We start from the raw sequence: 21802 nt of genomic DNA on the forward strand, positions 1-21802 counted from the left end.
GCAATTTTGGAAGTCCGAAAATCCGTAAAATAAATTCTTAAGATAGGGCATAAACCAGGGAACTCAGAAATAATGGGAACTGAAATACCTAACGGGTAAGGCGATAGCAGGTAACCGAGTCGAGTAAGGAAGAATCCGGGTTAAACTTACACACGTGTCAAGAATACATTATACGTCGAATACTGAAAACTGCTCTCGTTTATGCATTTACGCTCATTTAATGTTGGTGTATTACACACACTATTGCACGTGCATAATGCGTTCTTCATTTTCGTAGGACACTCACACATTCAAAACCCTGCATCAAGATGCGGCGTATTGAATATAGCCTATCGGTATTCTATTTATTATCTGTTCTGTGGCATAAACAATTATCTCATACTTAACGTAGTATATTGATTTAATATTATATTTACGTATTATATCAGTTTTCATCGTTGTTCTTTTGTGTCTTGCATGTCATATTTAATAAATGAATTTTAATATAAAATTATAAAAAAGTAGTTATTATATTTTGTTCCACGCAAATATCTATTATTAATTCTGTAGTCAGCTGATGTCAAAACACGATATGTCCGTTTTTTTCTTGAACAAATCACATATTGACACAGCTTATTTCTCCCAACCTATAAGACCCAGACATACCATATTTTGATATCTTGTAGATCTCACTGATACGAGTCTGAAGGTATTTATTTTGACCATGTCCGATCCTAATAAGATCATATGGGCCTCCACAGAGTGAAGGTTTGTATTAACAGATTTTGATGTTACGAGAAATGGATGTCAGCAACTTGTTCAACCTATTAGGTCCATACTCTGACTCATGCACAAATTGAAAAACAATATGTGTATTTGTCAGACCCAGGATTCGAACCTGGGACCCACAACACTATAGGGCATATGCCAACGCTTAAGCTGCGCGGCCATCGTGTGTGTATAGGAAAGTATACACAACACAATTTGCAAAAAAAAAATGGATATCATTTTTTGCCATCTTACAATAGAATTATTGTTCAGTGTGCTTTTTCAGGCGCGCACACAAGGGGGGGTAGTGTTTTCGGGGTCGAAAAAAATACAAATTATTTAGGTTACCTATAAATACCTATTACATATTTTTATTCTTCGCCAGGATCTCAGAACTTAGGATCTTAGGGTGATTTGGTTGTCGTACACCTTCTCAACGGGTTAAATCCAATCCTCTCGGCATTTTACAACACGCAAGGCCTATGTCGATGGAAAACCCGCGGCACTAATGAATTGATGGATGCGAATAACTCGTAGGCGAGTAGTTATAGCTGTAGGCCATAATGTGCTCATCAGTCGATTCAGCGAACCGTCTGGGTATGGGGGCTGTACCCGGAAAAGTTAGGGAGGTCTGGGGTTGATGCGACGAGAGGCTAATAGTAGTCGGGGTAAATGCGGAAGTCAATGGTACCTCCTGGGTTTTGTTAATCCACCCGTCCCAGCCGCCTTAAAAATCAATTAAATTATCATGGATATTGATACGATGACGATTTGGATGCCTCATATTATTTTTCCGTATGCCCGCCTGGCTTGGTTGCTTGGAATAAAAATAGAGTTTCTTTGAAAACGCGTAATTATTTTTCAAAATCTTTATTATAACTAAAATATAATCATAGTAGAGTAAGTAGGTACTTCATATATTACAGAATAATATTTACTGTAAATAGGTAGGCATTTTTTATCTTATTATTCTATGAAATCAACACTAACTTATATAATAGAAATATAAAAATATTCACAGTAGATAGGTACATGATAATATTTCTTGCACTGGTCCAAAATCATCAGTTCTTCAGAGAAATTAAATATTTATTATAGTTTTATAATAGTATATATGTAAGTATATAATATATCTAATTATTATTAATCATTTTCCTCGGTGTTGGCGATCATCAAGTTATATTAATAATGTCTTCTCCGTTTCGCGATTCTATTTTATAATTTTCGATATGGTTATCTAGTAATACATGACTTTCACAAAACTCCGTAATCCTCCGGCAGGCTTCTCGAAGCATTTCCTCAGGAACGGTTAAAACAATCCGGATATAATTCGGGTAGTTGAAGCACTGTAATTAAAAATGTAAATTCAAAATTCATCATAATATTCAAACTATAATAACAACTACGTATGTCGTCAATAATCAGTGACGCCCCGAGACAAAATGCCGCCCCATTTTTTATACAGTATTTTTTTATCATCAGTGCACGTGTCGTTTCTGGTCACCAAAGAAGTCGAAGGGCAACGGAAATAAACTAGACATCGCGAACCCGACAAAAAAAAATACAGTCCTGTTAAACCTTTAATGTATATGTAATAAATTTTAAATGATTCTCCTCGATTTGCCGCCCTTTGAGTAACTGCCGCCCCCAAGCGACGCTCAATCTGCCTACCCCTACGGGACGTCACTGTCAATAATAATTATTATTTTACAACGTTTTTATTAGCTCGTATTCTTATTTGTGCGGTGGTTGGTTATCCAGTACAAATCTTGCAATCGATTTATAACTAACTTCCCGACTAGCTAGACATTTGAAACTTTTATAATATATCAGAACACGATGCCAATGCATTCTTTTAATATTTTAGCCATCTTTAGGTAGAATTGAATTCATTTTCAGTTAATATTTCTGATTTGTATGAAAAGTTATTTCGGAAGAAATCCGTAAAAAGAAAAACTATTATTGGTTGCTAAGTGGGTGGTCCTAACAACTAAATTATTAATATATACGTGCGTTACTATGGAAATCAAAATGACATTTCAGTATTCTATATTATTTTGTTTGTTTGATTTTTATTTACTTCATGTCAAATACAAGTTTGAGCATATTGAGCATAATAATTCAACAGAAAATTTAAAAACGTTGCATATAAAAAGTTCTTTTTATCTTGTAATTATTGTCTTCAATGTCACTAGGCGAGTAGATAACCGCTGTGCAAAGTGCAGTGGGCAAGGGGCACTAACTAATTACTAATCGATCACACAATTATGATCTGAATAATATGGTGAAACTAGCTATGGGGAAACCTTCATACAGCAATCGATAGCTAATTAAATTTATTCGTAATTATAACTGTATTCTATAGCGGCCCCCATAGTCCAATGCGTAAGCCAACTGATTTCTCATTTGAGTTCGATTTCCGGTGTCTGAGTGTTTATGTGATTGTTTCACTTCTACTACTAATCTGCTGTCATTGGGCATCACATTTATATTATATATTTGTTTTAAAACAAAATATATATTCCATACTTAATAAGACATATAAATTAAATGCGTATTGGAAAAAAAAACAAAAAAATGATAGCAAGACACGAACCTACGCAGTGGCGAAGGGTGGAGGTAGGCTGTTAAGATCCAACATAAATAATGCTCACTAAACTTTGTCAGTCAGACGTAGGTATTTGTTTTAATTGAACTAAGGCCACAATGTTTAGATAGTTTTGCCCTGCCTAAACCAAGTCATAGTAGGTAATAGTGAAAAAAAATATTCGTTTATCTATAGCCATTAAACCACATATAGTTTTTGATATTTTATAGATATAAGAACATTTTTTATCGATTATGTTTTGGTCTAGGCAGGGCTTAATAAATTTTGAAAAACTAACCAAACCCATCTGTAATATGTATTCTTAATTCAACGAAATCAATTAAGTATGACTGAAAAGGTGTGCACTGTTTTTGTCGAATCTTAAGAGCCCACGTCCACCCCTCGCCGCTGGACCTAGGTAACAATACTATAAAACATAAATGTTATATAAGTTAATGATATCCCCACGGACAGAATGTCTTCTTCAGTTTCAAATGTTAGTTGTTGTCAATATGTGTTTTGGTCCTGAACATACACATAATGGGTAGTCGAATGAATCTCGTACACATGTAACATTTTCCTGAGAGGCGGCAAATATCTACTCACCATTTTTACCCAAAATAAAAAAAATGAAGATATTTTTTTCTTCCATTCGTATTGTATCTAATTATTGCAGACACATTTGAATTACCTTTCCTGGTAGACAGAAAACTGATTGTTCAGCAATGAGTTTTTCCACAAACTCCAAATCGTCCTTTATTCGTGGGAAGAGATCAACTTCTAATCCCACCAGCATGTACATTGCCCCTTGAGGCATTTTTGGCGTAAGACCCTTTGTTCGTTTTAATGTATCGTAGGCTATCTTTGCCTGCATCTAGAAAATAAAAAAATACATAAAAATATACTTACAATGATTCAATATTCAAATGGTGTTATGCTAACAATGTGATTTGCAAAATAAACTCTCACTTTGTATAAATTTAAGGCATTTCAGAAATCTTATTATGGTATTTTTACACTAGTATTTTCGGGTTTAGGACGATTCGACGCCAGGACAACTGGGTGCCACGCAATCGAATGAAATTCGAAAATAAATAGACGTTCGTGTTTTAAAATATATATTTAATATTATTATTTATATTTAAATTATTATATTATTATTGGTGAGAATTTAAATATGCATACGTACATAATGATTTAATTGTGCATATTTTAATTTTCAACGAGAAGAGAGTTTAATTTTTATATAATCCCTCAGGCATGATAATTCTCAATCCGCTATTGCGGATATTGCGGATACTAAGATTATGTTAAGGGCAAAATAATTAAGTAGTAGATAGAAACTGATTAAAATTCCTCGTCTACTTTCTGTATAAAATCATAACAAACATATATTTATTTCATTCGACAGTGCGGCGCCCAATAGTCCCATTCCCATATTTTCCGATTCGACTTTTTTTAATATTCTGAGCAGCCAATTGAATATTTTCCATTTCGAGTCAGATTCGAGACCATCTTTTTAGCTTGTCTGCAATACGTAATATATAGGTATTTTTATTTTACTACTAAATATAGTACTTTAAAATATTAGTGAATATTGTAGTCATTTAAAAGGGCATATTATTATCATCAATAATATCACGTCTAGCCAGGATCCCTATAGAACACGTTCCCTAGGACTAGGATATTACCAAGTCTGCCTAGGCTATTATCCGGTCTAGTGAGACACATTAAAAAAATGATACAGTCATTGTAATCTCAGTCATGGCCCCCACAAGGGGGGTTGACAGGGCTCTAGCCTGGGGGCCCGGCGTGGTGGGTGGAACAGTTAAATGAGATAAACATACAACAAATTTGCTCTAATATGAAAAAAAGATTGATTCACGTGTAGAATTTTATTTTATAATTATTTTTGGTGTGTTTTCTGACTAATAAAAATGGCGAAGGATCGCATGTTACTTGGATACCACAAAATGGGGTCGCTATCAGTGCTTTATAATATGATACCTAGTGACGACGATTCAATAATTCAAGTGGATGTATTTAAAAATAAGTACAAAAAATCGTTAAATATACACGGAATGCTCTTAATTCGGTTCCGCTGAATACCATTTAGGGAACACTTAGTGTAGGACATCATACTGCTCTTAAATTTCGTAATAGGTAGGGGGGACGCCAAAAATTCTGACCTGGGGGCCCGCTTCAAGAAAAGGGGCCCATGATCTCAGTGATACATAGATGATCAATTGATTAGAAATGGTGCCAAGGAATAGGCGTTAGAAACGTCCATATTTTTATCAAACCAGCTAAGTCTTGTATACAAAGTTTGATGGTAAAACTTAGGTAGTCCATTTCCGAAACAATTCAATATATTATGCAACAAGTCGTAGCAGGGAGAACTTATAGAAACCGATTATCAGTGATTTTTTTCTTTTCCGTCCATTTAAGTCCCTCATCGGTAAAAATAATAGTCATGATATTTAGCTAATGGTACGTTTACATCTGACACTTATACCGTTATACTTATTTTATGTGTCTGACATAAAATCATAAAATCACTGTTTACAACTTGATGGATATGACATAAAATTCGCGTATATTTCTCGTTGAAATAAAGTCTCTACACTTTATTCAATGGCAACATTTGGAATAAATATATGCGGTGTTTACATATGGCATTGTAACTTATTCGGACACTTATTTCGTATACTTCTCAAAAACTAGATATCAGTTGTCAATATGGGAATGCTAATTAAAAGAGTTTATTATATTTGCTGTAAACCAATAAATATTGAATCTACTTACATATATGACATTTATAACGTCATCGTAAAAATCTTGTGAGGTATCTCTCAGAATTTTCGGCAGGGCTCCTTGTATCAAAGTATTGCTTCCAATAATACGCTGAGATAAATTATTCAAGCCACTCCTGACGCTCGACCCCAAGATATTGTCTCTGTCGTGAATCACAATCCACCCCATACGCCACCCTGGAACTAGGAATCTCTTCGTGATACCGCTGCAAGAAAGAATAGGAACATTTTCGGACACGGATGCCAGCGGTACATAGTTGTTTCCGGGAAAAACAAGATGCTCGTAAATTTCGTCTGCGATTATCGGTACAAAATTGCGTTCTGCAACTTCGACGATCGCTTTGAGATGTGCTGCTGAATATACCGAGCCACAAGGATTTGACGGGTTTATTATCACGATTGCTGACGTCTTGTCATCTATTTTACTCTCCAGGTCGACCAAATCGACTTCCCATTGTTCATTTTCCTGGAAAAGGAAAATAACAGATTTTAAAACAAAATGAGGTTTATCGTATGCCAAATGCAATGAAAATTAGTATTATAATAAAATCATCAATAGTATTAGTAGGTACGTGATTAGTAAATTCATTAATATATTTAAAACATATAAATACAAAATGGATGCCATCATGCATTGATAAAAATACAGATTATCAAGAAATTAACATAAATGAAATGGACCGATTGGTACATAAGAAAATTTGAAAATAGTTAAGCTATGGTTAACTTATTATTATTGCGCATGGAATCAATAATATATATGTATGTACCTACTATAATAATCCAGATTCAATTGATTACAAAACACTATAAAAACGAATGAGAAACCCATCTCGAATACTCATCATCATCTTAATATATGACCGTTGTTTCTTTGATTCGATTGCTCAGGGTCCAATGAATAATAATTTATAATATGTATTGTTATAAATTCATTTTTGATTTTACTATCCACATTTCTCTCTAGAATCGGTGGAGAAATAAATCGGTGAGACAAGTCTCAATAGTCTCAAATTCTCAGTAGTCTTTTTTATACAACGTTTTTAAATTTTCTGTTGAACCATAAAAACTTGACTTGACTAACTTAAACGTCAAATAAAATTGTACTTGACATGTCATATTGATTTCCATAGTAACGCACGTATATATTAATAATTTAGTTGCTAGGACCCCAGACCCCTAGCAACCTATAATGGTGTTGAAATAATATAATGTTTGAGGCTTTCACGGTTGTTTTTTTATCGTAGTAGATTTTTGGGTTTCCACCGTGTGTCCTTCTTCCTTCTTTACTCGACGTTTCGGGCTCGTTGCAAAGGCCATTATAAAGAGATGATAAACGTCGAGTAAGGAAGGAAGAAGGACACACGGTGGAAACCCAAAAATCTACTACGTGTTGAAATAACTTTTCATATAAAACAGAATTAACTGAAAATGAATTCAATTCTACTTAAAGATGGCTAAAAGTATTAAAAAAATGCATTGGCATCGTGTTCTCATATATTTTAAAAGTTTCAAATGTCTAGCTAGTCGGGAAGTTAGTTAAAAATCGATTGCAAGATTTGTACCGGACAAACAACCACCGGACAAATAAGAATACGAGCTAAGAAAAACGTTATAAAAAACGTTGTAATAAAAATGGGAACAGCTGCCCGCTTTTAAAACTTGAACGCAATTAAAAAAATATTTTAAAAACTTGATATTCTTTCAGTAAAATCCAAAGCGCAGTTTATTACGTTCTACGTGCTTACCAATAAGTTATAATATTTTATTTGAATTCCTGCTCCATCCGCCAGCGTCTTGTAAATGGAAAATCCCGGACGCGGTACCAGGACATTGTGGCCGGGAGATGCGAGCGCCCCTATGCACAAATCCAAAGCGTGCGAGCATCCACTGCAAAGGATTATGTCATCAGGAGAAATATCGCTCAGGGATCCATCTTCCCTCTCGTAGTTGCTGTACTCAGCAACAGCCATTCGAGACTCGCCATATCCTGTGGTGGGAGCGTATCTATAAAATATGAAACATTTTTACTTACTACCACTGCTGGTTAAGTTAACAGTCGAATTTTTAATACGGTAATTAATAACATATTACACATATCGACCGTATTTAGGAAAAAGGGCGTAACCCTCAAAGAACAAATTTTACAGGAGAGGCAAAACATGTTTTTTGAATGATTTTGGTTCAATATTTAAAAAAATATAGGCACAGACATTGGGTGCATGATGATTGATGATTTGGTGTAATATCTTTTCTATCTAATATTAATTAAAGAAGTTAATTTCAGGAAAATCGTTAAAATTGACGGTAATTTCTTTTTTCTTCAAATTAAAACTAAATTAGAGCTCAATTAAAACTTGCGGTTTACTTCCTTTTTACACAACGTGTATTTAGTTGTATACATTGTTAATATCTAATAAAAGCACTTTTCGAAAAATCGAGGCTAATGCCCTTTTTCCTAAACACAGTCGATATGTAATTAAAACTGAACTGATTACGATAACCAGATGTAGATCTTTTTTACATTGACGACAATCCACTGTGAATCTTGACTACCTCTTAGGTTAGTTTATTATTATACTATGTACGAGGAATGACTGCTATTAATTATTATCCGCTTAACCTATTGCCAATTGAATACATTCAACCCTCAATTTAACAATTAATGTGTGAATTTCATCCTACCGCGAGACTTGAACCCGAAACATCTGTAATTTCAGTAGTATCGACGTGTACATATTGATATAGAAAAAGAAAATTACCCGTACCTCCATATAGTTTTAATAAGGATCAGGGCCTGTTTTATCCGATGATGACCGTGGCAAAGTTACGTAAATTATCAAATATGGCAAACAATAGAAATCGGTTTTCATTAAGTGCTGTGAGAAAGGCACAATATAGTAGGTATATTGTATTATACTTTACCAAAAACAAACGAATTAATCAACCACTTTGGATGTTTAATTAACATAATATCGTAATATATTACCTAAAACGTTTTTCAACTGAGTTTTTCTTTATCGTGTCGTGTCATAAACGGTTATAGGAAATGCCTTGCATGAAAATAAATGTCCCATGATTTGTATTTCATCGCATTTCTATGGTTTGATCATTAGAGAACCCCTCCTTTTACCATACTACAATGAGTGATATATACATATTAAGGACATTACATGACACTAACTTTAAATAATATAAAAGCTTTTTCTCCTACTCATTTTAAAATAGATAGCTATGTACATATCTCTGGTACCACCAAATAAATAATTGTCGTAATCACAAAATGTCGTCTGTAAAAATCTATCTAGTAAAGTTTTCACGACATAAAAGCGTCTAGTGGGGGATGTTGATGGGAGACTTTTAAAATTTATGTTGTGACACATCTATCGAATGCCCTCGACGGAGCTGTAGGCTAAAAACGTAAGATTCGTAAAATAATATAAAAAAAATTAAAACATACCCATTAAACCGACATCCATCTACACTTTCTTTGATGGCTTCTAACGTCCCGTCGGACGGTCTGAGGTTTCCAAATATCGTAGGGTCACCTGGAAAATGTAATGTGCAATATTAAATCAACAGGTAAGCAATTATTGGTAATTAAATACGTGGGTACTAGGTGTCAAAAAACATAATTCGTGAAAGTCTTTTTTGACTAAGTAAGTTGTACGAATTTGATATTAATTATATTTACAGGAACATTTCAGTAAGAGATTCAGTCAAAGCGGTAAAACCAGGGCCGCACCGTTCACAAGTGCGAAAAGTACATTACATGAGGGTGGCCAAAAATCATTTCAGGTTTGTATTCATATTATGGCAAGTTTATTATATTAAAAGTTTGTGACCATCATTCTTCACAAATATATCCACCCAGTGAAACACAAACTACTATATAAATTATAGATTAGATTATAGAAAGGAATGGCGATTATAAAAAGAATAATATTATATTATATTATATTTAAAATAAAAGAATACACGTATGTAGGTAATTTGACAATGCTGTACCCGTACCAACCCATTGGCTTATTTTACTTTTGAAATACACTCCACAAAAATATTCATAATACTTTAAGAGTAGGTAGGGATATTTACAACCATTATTACTAATTTTGTTCTTAAATAAGTGCACGCGTTTGTAATGAAAGTGGAGAGCGAGGGTGGGTTTTTGGATTTTGATTGGACCGGAGGACACCGGATCATAGCTCCGATTCGTGAAATCCATGAGACCAAGACGATTTTCAGATAAAACTTCCACCAAGCTGGCCAACGGGTCAGATTACGAGGTTATCACGATACGTGATACGAGATCAATAAATCACTAGATGAAATTAAAATTTTTTTAAAGAAATGTTAGGGGGTCTTATATGAAGATGTAACATGGCATGGCGTGGAGAGTACAACAAGCATGGCCCTCACACCCTGAAACGAGCCCCCGGGCTTTTTGGAGGGCCCCCCAACTTATCGCTAAGGTTCAGGGCAGTAGGTATAATAGTAGTGTCCCCCAAATGGTATTCCGTGGCACTCCAGGTTCCATGTAAAATAAAGAGTATTCCATGTTGAATTATTGACGGTACTGGTCATCATAATATTATGAAGCACTGATCGCGACCCCTTTTTGTGAAAGCCAAGTACCATGCGACCCTACGCCATATTGGATAAATCGTCAGGAAACACTCTAATAATAATTATAAATTTAAATATACAAGTACATATAACAGCGCCACAGGCGACTTTTTTAATATTAGAGAAAAATTGTGGTGTGTGTTTATCTCACTAACTCACTAACTGGTCGACACGCTACGCAGAGCCTCTCCTAAGCCCTGGCCCCCATGCTAGAGCCCTGTCAGCCCGCCCTTGTGGGGGTCATGACAGAAAGAACTATATTATAATGATGTATGTATCCTCGCATGTGTTGCACAGTGATCCCTCTAACGATCTAACATAACGTCTAACTCTACCTTCATGTGAAAGTAGAATGATTCAATTGGGCAAGCCAAATTTCAAAGATGTCAAAAATTCACATAAAATGAAATATAGATCAAAATGTATATGATTGTTTTGTTTATAATTATTATGTTTTCATTAAAATTTCAAGAAAATCTCTGATTACACTTAATTACTATAATACATTGTAAATGGAATAGTTATATAAAGCATTATCTAATTATGATTTAACTACCTAGTCATATTCAAATTTAAAATGTCCTGTACATAGTTTTATTAGAGATATGTAACATTGGGAATAAAAATAGGTACCTACTGATAATATTTGCCTAGGTATGTATATTACTTTTTTTAAACAAGTAGGTATATTAATAGTTTAGTTTAGTGCAGTGACGGAGAAATAACCTAAGTACTATATTGGGTTTTAAAATGACTTCCACAAAAAAACCATTGTGAGATGTGACCTGGTATTATAGCTACTATAAAATCAGTGCAATAAACAAATTGATAATCTGATTATGTGTGTGAGTAGATCCAGTGACCTTGATAAAGAAACATCGCATTTTGCGAGGTGTTTATTGGAATTTCAACATTTAACTAAAACCAGTTTGTATAATATTGTAATTTAACATGTGATACCAGTTATTTTAATTATTTGTACAATTTAATAAGCTAATGAATTCAAATGTTTTCTAAGCCACATAAAAAGAATGTTTCCAAAAAGATGACTAAATAATTGAAAAAGCTTTTTTTTCATTTCGCGAAAGCAACCTCTATCCGTTTATAAATTGCTTAAAAAAATTAAACCACTTGAATCCAGTTAAAACTTATAGCTTCATAACAATTAGGTATATCGATGAGTGAACATACGCATTTAACAATAATGTATACATTTATTATGTTGTCATAAATAATTTTAATTGCAAACAGCATTATAAATGTATACATACAATGTTTCTTCAATTCATATCATAACATCATTGTACTAAACATAATAGTATTATGGATTTTACCCATGTTTTCAACATTTTCTTACAACTCATTATCTCTAAAATTTCATTTCGTTTAAAAAATAACTTATTTTTTTATGTTTGAAGCTAAAGCTAACATTCGATTAGACAATGGACTTATTTTTGTTTAAAGTCGTGATTAGATTAATTATTCCGTATAAAGACTAAGCATAGGTGTAAAGTGCGTGCTATTGAAATTTATATTATTAATACTTTCGACCGAAGGTACTTGATGGAATTTGAATTTAAATTCTAATGGATTCAAGCTCTGTACTATTCCATTTAAGTTGTTTTTTGCAACCCGGGTTTCGCCTTTCGGCATCTTCAGGCATCGTGTACACTCACCAAAGGAAAGCACACTATTGTATTGATTTACTATATAAGGTAGAGTTAAGGGTGTTCGTTGTCAGTGTGTGTTTGCCTTTGGTGAGTGTACACGACGCCTGAAGATGCCGAAAGGCGAAACCCGGGTCGCAAAAAACGACTTAAATGGAATAGTACAGAGCTTGAATCCATTAGAATTGAAATTTATATGTTAGTTCATTTAAATTAAATATGCTTGGCATGTACTTAGTTAAAGAGATATCAAAGTTCTGGTATTACACGTTATATAGTCAGTGTTTCTGATGGCGATGACAATCTCTTAACTACAATAATTTCACTGTAATATTATTCCATGTCGAGAGAAGTAATTATTTTGAATGGATTCAAATAAAATAAATATCAGTAGGTATAAGTTGATGACATCGCGTTTTTAATACGCGTCGTAAACTGTATCTGGCGTAGGCCGTAGAGCCACTGTAGAATGCCGTAGAGCGTAGACGCTAAAATAATAATCGACAAACTTTTAAGTGATATTTTACAAGTTACATTATGTATTGTATTTAGGTTCCGACGGTTCAATTAGGTATATTAAGGGGGGACATGCTCGTCGAAGGTCAAAATTGAGTTTTTATTGTATTTTCAAACCATGATCCTGGACACTCCTTAAACGTTGTAGATAATCTATTTATATAATTTTGAAGCCTTATTATCCTTTATAGTTATTTTAAACATTTAATGACTGCATAAAGTATTTTTATTACATAAAATAGTATTCTTTTAAACCTCTCGCTCTAATGTTTCAGAATATAGTCATATTTCGGTACATAACTGTGCAGTGGTGTTAAGATTTTTTACATTTATTAATTTTTAAACGCATTTATAAAACCATTAGTATAATTTATTACGAGATAATTTTTGTAAAATATTCACGATAAAAAATTATATTGATAATCTCTGTGATCCCAAATTTGACAAGAATTAGGCATTTAATTTTCAAAAAATCGGCAAGATTAACACATTTCAAGATGATTCTAAAGATATTTATTATAAGCTATGTCTTTGACCATTCAAGTGTGATAAACATCTTATGAATAATGATTGCTTTATAATAATTATTGACCTACGAATAAGGTAGTGTTTTTTTGAAATACGCCATTTCTTTTGTCATTCCCCAGTAGTTAAGCTACAACATACGGCCGTAGCCATAAATTGACAATCTATAATTGAAGTAGGGAGTAAAATGATATTGACGCGCGTGTTTGAACATGTAATAACTATTAGGGATAATAAGGCTTCAAAATTATATAAATAGATTATCTACAACGTTTAAGGAGTGTCCAGGATCATGGTTTGAAAATACAATAAAAACTCAATTTTGACCTTCGACGAGCATGTCCCCCCTTAACGTAGACGTTATATGACGTACATTGACATTGGTAATTGTTTTTTATTATGAGTATAAAAGTTTTCTTATGCATTTTTTATGCGGTGATAATAATGAAACCGATCTTAATTTTTCTCAAATAAAATAAATAATAAAAGAGTAAAACAACATATGATTATCGAATATCCATTTAAATAATAAAATATTGTATTAATTACATTAACACAAATAGCGACACCAAACACTTTTTTTAACTGAATCAATTGAACGCGTGACCTAATATAAATAATTATTATATGTAGCCTTACCATTATTATACATTGGCTATGGACATCATAACGGTGATCTGTGGAACTACGGACCCGCAAACTTTCGGGTATAAAGCTACGCCCCCGACCCAACTATAGTCCGTAACACTCCATACAGCAGTGGTGAAGACTCCATACTAGGCGATTATTTGAAGCCTACCTTCTTAATCCTTTCTATGCCGCAATTAGTTAATTGATAGTAATTAACATACGAATTGGTGTAATTAGGGCGTCCAAAGACGCTTTGGGCACTTAACCGGTTAAGAAAAATATTTTTTAACTGCGACTTATTTATATAATCACTTGATTTGTATATTGTATAACATAATTTATTTTTCCAACGAGAGATGCCGTATGTGTATTAATGTATTAATTACACAGATAATAACAAAACAATCAGCAAAGGTTTTAATAAATGTACCACAGCGCGCCATCTGTCTTGATGTAAATAAAGGTTGGATTATGTTTCAAATAATTCTCAATTTTTTTCATATGGACTTTACGCCACGTAGCCCCGCCCAGTCTGTCGAATTGTATGAACTAACATAAGCTCCGATCGCAGAGCCTACAACTAAATAATTTTACAATTTAAAAAAAAATTCTATGGTGTTCAATCGAATATTAATAAATATAGACTGTTTTTAAAAATAAAAAGAACTTTTATCTAATGATTTTTTATGTGTATAAATGTTTTGAAAAAATACTTAAGTACTTAATTTAAACTGATCGCTTAATTTTATGTCATCAGTGAGTTTTTGAAGTTTCATTAAATTAGTGTTTCGTTGTCATTATCTTCTTATTTCTCGTAAGTATACCTGACAAGTGTTTTCTTTTTATCAGATCTCCACAGCCTACCTCTTTCCAAAAGTGACCCTTCGCCACTGCCATACTGCGCTATAAAATCGTAAAACCAAGATATGATGGAGCATGGGTCAATGCGAAATAGGACAGTCTCAAGAAATAAAAATAAGAATATTGAGATAATATCAAGTAATGCCTTTCTCAAAATGAGACGTCTACTTAGCAATCGTGATCTTATCGTAGACCTGAGACTGTGTATGGCTCGATATTATATTATCCCAATACATTTCTATGTATCAAACCCGGGATATTATAGAACCTCGGCATCATTTTAACAGGACATAAGCACCTACGGCATTCCTCAACTCGTCACCCAATTAAAGATCTACTCACTTATAAGTGCCACCGTTATTGGTATGCTCCACGATCTCTAAAAGCTCACCATCACGATGGCCGACCTCCGATAAGCTTGTAATTTTAGTAGTTCGCGATCAATACACATATTTAAAAAAAAAAAACAAAAAAAAAACATATGATCAGAGAGAAATAGTTTTGAACAACGTTCATGTTGTCTCAAAAGTTCAAGATTTAAGAATTTAACTACTATTGATAAAGCTTATTTTAGAATATTCTCCTTTAATTTATTAATCATACACATTATGTAGAGTAGAGGATCAGCCCTAGCATAACGATGGATTTGAGTAGGTAACTATTATAATTAAAATGGAAAATAACAAACTACAACACTAGGTATTTTTATTTATGTTATGGGTAACACAATAATATGAAGATAAACCAATAAAAATCTATGACGTCGATAATATTTTTGCAACGCATGCTAATGCTAATAATGAAATGATTATCTGAATATTTAACATATTCCTGTCATGCATAATGAAGCGGCGATTTGATTTAATCGAGCGCTGTCGTAGTGCGGAAAAGTTTGGCAAAAATACTAAACAGAGAGAGAGAGAATCCATTGTGTAGCGGGGGTCATAGCGGTTTCAGTGATTTCACAGAAATTCTTGATACATTTGTAGCGATATTTCATCACTTTCAGATGACGTTGACTTCAATTCTAGTGATTAGAGTTGGGTTTCGGGAATTACCCGACGGGAATTAGCGAGAAATTTTCGAGATTTTCAATCCCGAATCTCGAGAATTGAAATTTTTAATATTTCACATACATACACACATACATTTAACATTCTCGAGAATCTTTTCTCTGGATTCGGGATTTCTTTATTATCAAAAACGATTTTCTATATGAAAAAAGTGGACAGAAAACACAAAACGTTCAAAAACTGATCGGGGCATTTAACACAATTAAGCCAATGTCGACTCAAAATGAGCGCAATTTTTGCAACATGAGGGGATTTTGTGTCTCAAAAGCATACGCGATTGACAGGCTGTGTTTTTTGAAATTCTATTTTAATTAGTAATGTTTTGAATTATTTTTGTTTTCCTAATTCTTTTTTGTTTGTCTTCTTACATAAATAAAAAAAATCATATTTTTTTGGAATTTGTCTGTTTTTACACTGATTTTAGGATTTTTACAGGTTTTTTTTAAATTTCCCGATATCTCGAGGATTCTCGAGATTTTTTTCTGGAAATCCCGAATCTAGAGAATTCAAAATTTCATCGTTTTGGGAAATCCCGAATCTCGAGATTGAGATTTTCTCGGGAAATACCCAACTGTACTAGTGATGTAATATTGACAAAAACACAAACAAACATAACTGAATACGTATTAGGTACAAAGTGATGTAGGTTAGTTATGTTGAAATAAAATTACCTAATTAACTACACAGTATGAATTAAAAGGATTGAATTATTAAAAAACACTCCTTACGAGATTTCCAACTAAGTACCAATTTAGACTGATTCAATTGGGTTATAGGTACATATTATGCAAACTAAATTATAAATTGGGTGTCGTTCGGGTGAGTATCTGAAGCAACGGATTAGGTAATGCAACTGGTATTTCGGGTATAATAGATATTATGTGTACGGGGATGAGGGGAGGGTATTTTCTCCTGTTTGACGATAACTAGCGTGTCATTAATATAATTAAATGTACCTATAAGAAAAATATCGTTATTTTCTTAAATGTAACTGTTTAATCATATCACAATGAATATTATAATGTTTTACTTAACATGTTAACAGTTAACATCAATAATAAATTATAAACTATTTCGTTTATTCAACGATTAATTCACAAGATTTGAGAACGAACATACAATTATTATGTATTTTCAATATAAAGAATATTATATTCTCAAATAGCCAAAATTAACTCGATTTGATGAGCATTTCATGTAAAAACTATTAGTGAACTTTAGATAGGACGCCCGTAGTTTGATTGATAAAGCGCGCTGGCGCGAATACAGTGAATACAAGTTCAATTCCCGTTCGGCGTCGTATTTTTTTAAAGATTTTGTCTAGTAAGTACATATCTGAGGTGTTTTCAAATTACGTGTGACTAACAATAAATTATATTTATACTTGCATGCGCATATGTATTTTACCACTTTTTCTTAGCTCGTATTCTTGTTTGTCCGGTGGTTGTTTATCCAGTACAAATCTTGCGATCGATTTTTAACTAACTTCCCGACTAGCTAGACATTTGAAACTTTTAGAATATATCAGAACACGATGCTAATACATTCTTTTAATACTTTTAGCCATCTTTAATTAGAATGGAATTCATTTTCAGTTAATTCTGTTTTGTATGAAAAGTTATTTCGGAAGAAATCCGTAATCCAATCCACTATTATTGGTTGCTAAGAGGGTGGTCATAGCAACTAAATTATTAATATATACGTGCGTTACTATGGAAATCAAAATGACATTTCAGTATTCTATATTTGTTTGTTTGTTGCAAAATAGCAAAAAAATGATTTGTTGACAATTGCCTTATTTGTCCTAAATTAGAATTAGTACATAGAATTGTCAAGTTTATATGATTCAACAGAATATTTAAAAACGTGGTATATAAAAAGTTCTTTTTATCTTGTAATTATTATAGTTAATAATGATTTTTATGTTTATATCTAAGTATATCGATTGTGGCTGTAATGTTTTCTATCATCTTTGAATAATTTGCTAATCTAAATACACGATATGAATAACATTAACTGCCGGGAGGCTGTTATTACATAAACACACAGTGTGCATTCTACGTTCACGTGATATGCTTTTCATACACGACTAGACGCGGGAAATTATTGATCCCTTAACAACGGAACTCGTAACAAAGTATAATACCTACATTTAATTGTACACTTATTTAAATAGTCAACATTAAGTATTATTATTAATATAATGATTAACCATGCAAATATACTAAATTATGATAATAACATACGTATCTAATGTACTATATTAGTGTATATATTATATATTGCCATCTGCTGTAAAACATAGGTTAACGCTGCGCAGTAACGATACAGCAGAACCGGGTTCAAGTACACCGAAGTGTTTTAAATAACGTTTATTAAAAATTCTATTAACAATCTATGACACGACTACTTTGACATTATCATGTTCTACCCGCCTTCTTATCAACCTTTCAAGTGGGGGTTAGTTTAGTTGGTCAAGCACTTAGGTACTCCCGTATTAAGAGAATCCATGTGGTTCACCTAAAGTAGATACACTCAGGGAAAATATACATAAAATCATATGTTGTTTTAGAAACATTACGTTGTACTTATTTTCTGAAATAAATAAATATGCTAGACAGGTATTTTAACTTTCTTGTGAAATTGATCATTGTCTCAAAAATATACAACATAGTGTTTTATAATCAAGTCGCAACCCACAGGGGGCATCTGAATGAAGAATGAGAGGGAGTGATCGCTCCCTCGGGAGATCTTCTGAAGCAATTCCCGAAATTAATGATGTTTTATTTCTCGCTCACCAAATTCATTAAAGTCACGAATAAAGCTGTACGCCACATAAATTAGTTAATTAAGGGTTTACTGTTAAGTACATATCGTCACTGTTCTGGCAGACGACACTAATTCGAAAAAATTACATATTGAGTTAGTTATACCAAAATGTTCCTTATTTCAAACTTTATCGTCTGGAAACCTTCTTAATAAATAAACAGTCTTTATTTTAAAGTCATCCTTTTTACGATAACTTAATAAACTCACATGATAGACCATTTCAAACATTTTAACAACTTCAAAGTCAAATTACTCAAAACTAGTATTCTCCAGTTAGTGTGTTCTGCCAGAACAAAGACGATATTATGTAATTCAATTTCAATTCTTTTTTTTAACATATTGTGGACATTACAAATTATAAGTTTAAGACGTTCACAACATGACATGAAAAATTATTATAAAGAAAAAAGTAATAAAAACGATAAAAATGAAAATAAAAAAATAGAACATAATAAAACACACCAAAGCAGTGAAAATACAATTATAAATCTATAGAAGTTGAAAGAAGTACACCGAGTTTGCTAAGGAGACCCTATTTTAAGAATTTATAAAATAGCGTCCACCTAAACTCACTCTCACGCAAGTGGAATATATAGGGGGGGGGGAGAATAATTGTGGCACGTTTTTTGACGGGGCGATGGTTTCTAAATAGGCATATGCAATACTTTAAGCAAATTTACGTACCTACTATGTAAAAGTGAGTAGGTTTTAAAATGTATGGTAAAATTGCCATTCCTCTTTTTAGCAATGCATGTGAATCTCTGCTGGTTGCGGGATATTATGAACAGGGATTTTCACAAGAAATAGCTCTAAACCTAAACCATTCATTCAACCCATTAGGATATGGATCAACACCCATATTGAAAAACACCACAAGTGAATTTTGCCAGACGCGGGATTCAAACCCGCAAACCACGGTGATCTCCGACGTGGAAGCAGATACTAAAGTTATTTCGTTACGATAAGTTTTATTCATATGAATAAATAATTACAAGATAAAAAGAACTTTTTATATACAACGTTTTTAAATTTTCTCTTGAATTATTATGCTCAATATGCTCAAACTTGTACTTGATATGAACTAAATAAAAAACAAACAAATATAGAATACCGAAATGTCATTTTGACATTTCATTTTGATTTCCATAGTAACGCACGTATATATTAATAATTTAGTTGCTAGGACCACCCCCTTAGCAACCAATAATAATCTTTTACTTTTTACGGATTTTTCTGAAATAACTTTCTATACAAAACAGAATTAACTGAAAATTAATCCAATTCTGCTTAAAGATGGCTAAAAGTATTAAAAGAATGCATTGGCATCGTGTTCTGATATATTCTAAAATTTTCAAATGTCTAGCTAGTCGGGAAGTTAGATAAAAATCGATTGCAAGATTTGTACTGGACAAAAAACCACCGTACAAACAAGAATACGAGTTAATAAAAACGCTGTAATAAAATAAAACTGGATTTCACACATTACGTTTGAGGTGCTAATCAATTGTATTGAAGTAATATCGTAGTTAAGTGCATATTATCTAATTATAAATTGTAATTTTGATAAGATTTCACCGTTGCATTTCTATTCAATCATATTTTTGTATCGTCGTAGTCATAAACCGTATATACCCCTGACTCAGATGAAATAAAAAAAGCTTTTTCCTATATAACTAATACTCCACAATTTTAGCTCTCGTGGATTACCTAACTGAATTTTAAATTTGTGACATGATGGCGTTTTATATTGAATTACATATTATATTAAATTTTAGAAGTCATTATGACATGTACAATGAAGCCACGTGTGCAAATCGAATTAGTATACATTCAACCATACGGTCTGGTTCTACCGGCAATGTCGTAAAGAATATTGTTTTAATTCAAAAAGTAGATGACACACACACATTGGCAGTCTAGTTATCTTGCGATCCAATAAAAACCATTTAAAAATTATGCGTTTAAAATATAACATGGCGGATAATTAAATACGATTCGTTGATGCTCACGTGTATACATACCAACGTTTTACAATATCAACAAAACAATATGGTTCGTGTAGTTTGAGAATTTAGACCTATGTTTCGGAATATATGTTACATTTAAAATATTATTGAAAACTTAGACATACATCTCAATAATTAATTATTAGTCCTGCATGTAAATAATATGTAGTTACTACATTCGTTCTAGTTACATTACTAAAACGAAGGTATTAACGGTGTTTTTCTTTATTCTAATGACAATTTGTATTTTAATTGGATGTGCATTCAAGTTAAAGTTAGTTTTTATTTAAATCCACAAATCAAATTACATAATGTATCTGAAAAATATGTTGTACGTATATACTTTACAAATCAGATTAAAGCTTTCCTATTTCACTTTTCGCCAATGTGTTTATTATGTACGTACCAATTGAGAGTGCTATCATCGGCTTTTCCGGGTGCGGCTCAATGTAAAGGCTGTCGATGATGCTTCTTATGGGGTTGTGGGTGTTGGTGGCGGCTATTGACGCGCCCACATCCCAGCGGCCTTTCTTAACGCGAGAATTCAAAGACATGGACACAGAAATCTGCGAAAACGTTTTTTTTATTTCGGATATGTCACCAGGTGGATATTATCTATACTGATCATCCGATTCCATCGATTCTGGTTTTTGTTTCGCGCCCCAAGGTACGAGTTGTTTACAAATGCGGGAAATTGATCATTCGATTGGTTGTCGCCAACACACCTCCTGCGTAATGTTGATGGCCAGTATGCAGATGAGAATCTGCGTCACCTTTGCCATGACAATATACCTAATCATCTCAAACTATACAATCACAAATATACCTACCTGGATTAAGAAAAATAAATAATTATATTAATTATTTGAAATTATCGTAGATAGGTATGACTTTTTCATTAACATAATAAATAATGACATAG

The 21802-nt window shown here is 32.8% G+C and overlaps 1 protein-coding gene across 1 annotated transcript; it reads right to left on the bottom strand.

Moving 5' to 3' along the window:
* Positions 1-1784: 1784 nt before the first annotated feature.
* On the bottom strand, positions 1785-21563 carry Tat (Tyrosine aminotransferase). The gene is made up of 6 exons (XM_085955252.1): positions 21287-21563; positions 9608-9695; positions 7896-8154; positions 6140-6613; positions 4026-4208; positions 1785-2093 (listed from the first exon to the last, which is right to left on the bottom strand). Exons 1-6 carry the CDS (start codon positions 21432-21434, stop codon positions 1920-1922), a joined length of 1326 nt encoding a protein of 441 aa, XP_085811378.1. The 5' UTR covers positions 21435-21563; the 3' UTR covers positions 1785-1919.
* Between the last annotated feature and the right edge of the window lie 239 nt (positions 21564-21802).

The sequence above is a fragment of the Rhyacophila brunnea genome, unplaced genomic scaffold (assembly GCF_057557595.1).
Source record: "Rhyacophila brunnea isolate RB1 unplaced genomic scaffold, BYU_Rbru_1.0 scaffold_5, whole genome shotgun sequence".
Lineage (NCBI taxonomy): Eukaryota > Metazoa > Arthropoda > Insecta > Trichoptera > Rhyacophilidae > Rhyacophila > Rhyacophila brunnea.

Coding starts and splice junctions, on each gene's coding strand:
- Tat (XM_085955252.1), bottom strand. CDS start 21,434: ATGTCTTTGAATTCTCGCGTTAAGAAAGGCCGCTGGGATGTGGGCGCG. Junction 9,696..21,286: donor GATGATAGCACTCTCAATTG/GTACGTACATAA, acceptor TACATTTTCCAG/GTGACCCTACGATATTTGGA. Junction 2,094..4,025: donor TTTTCTGTCTACCAGGAAAG/GTAATTCAAATG, acceptor TTTTAATTACAG/TGCTTCAACTACCCGAATTA.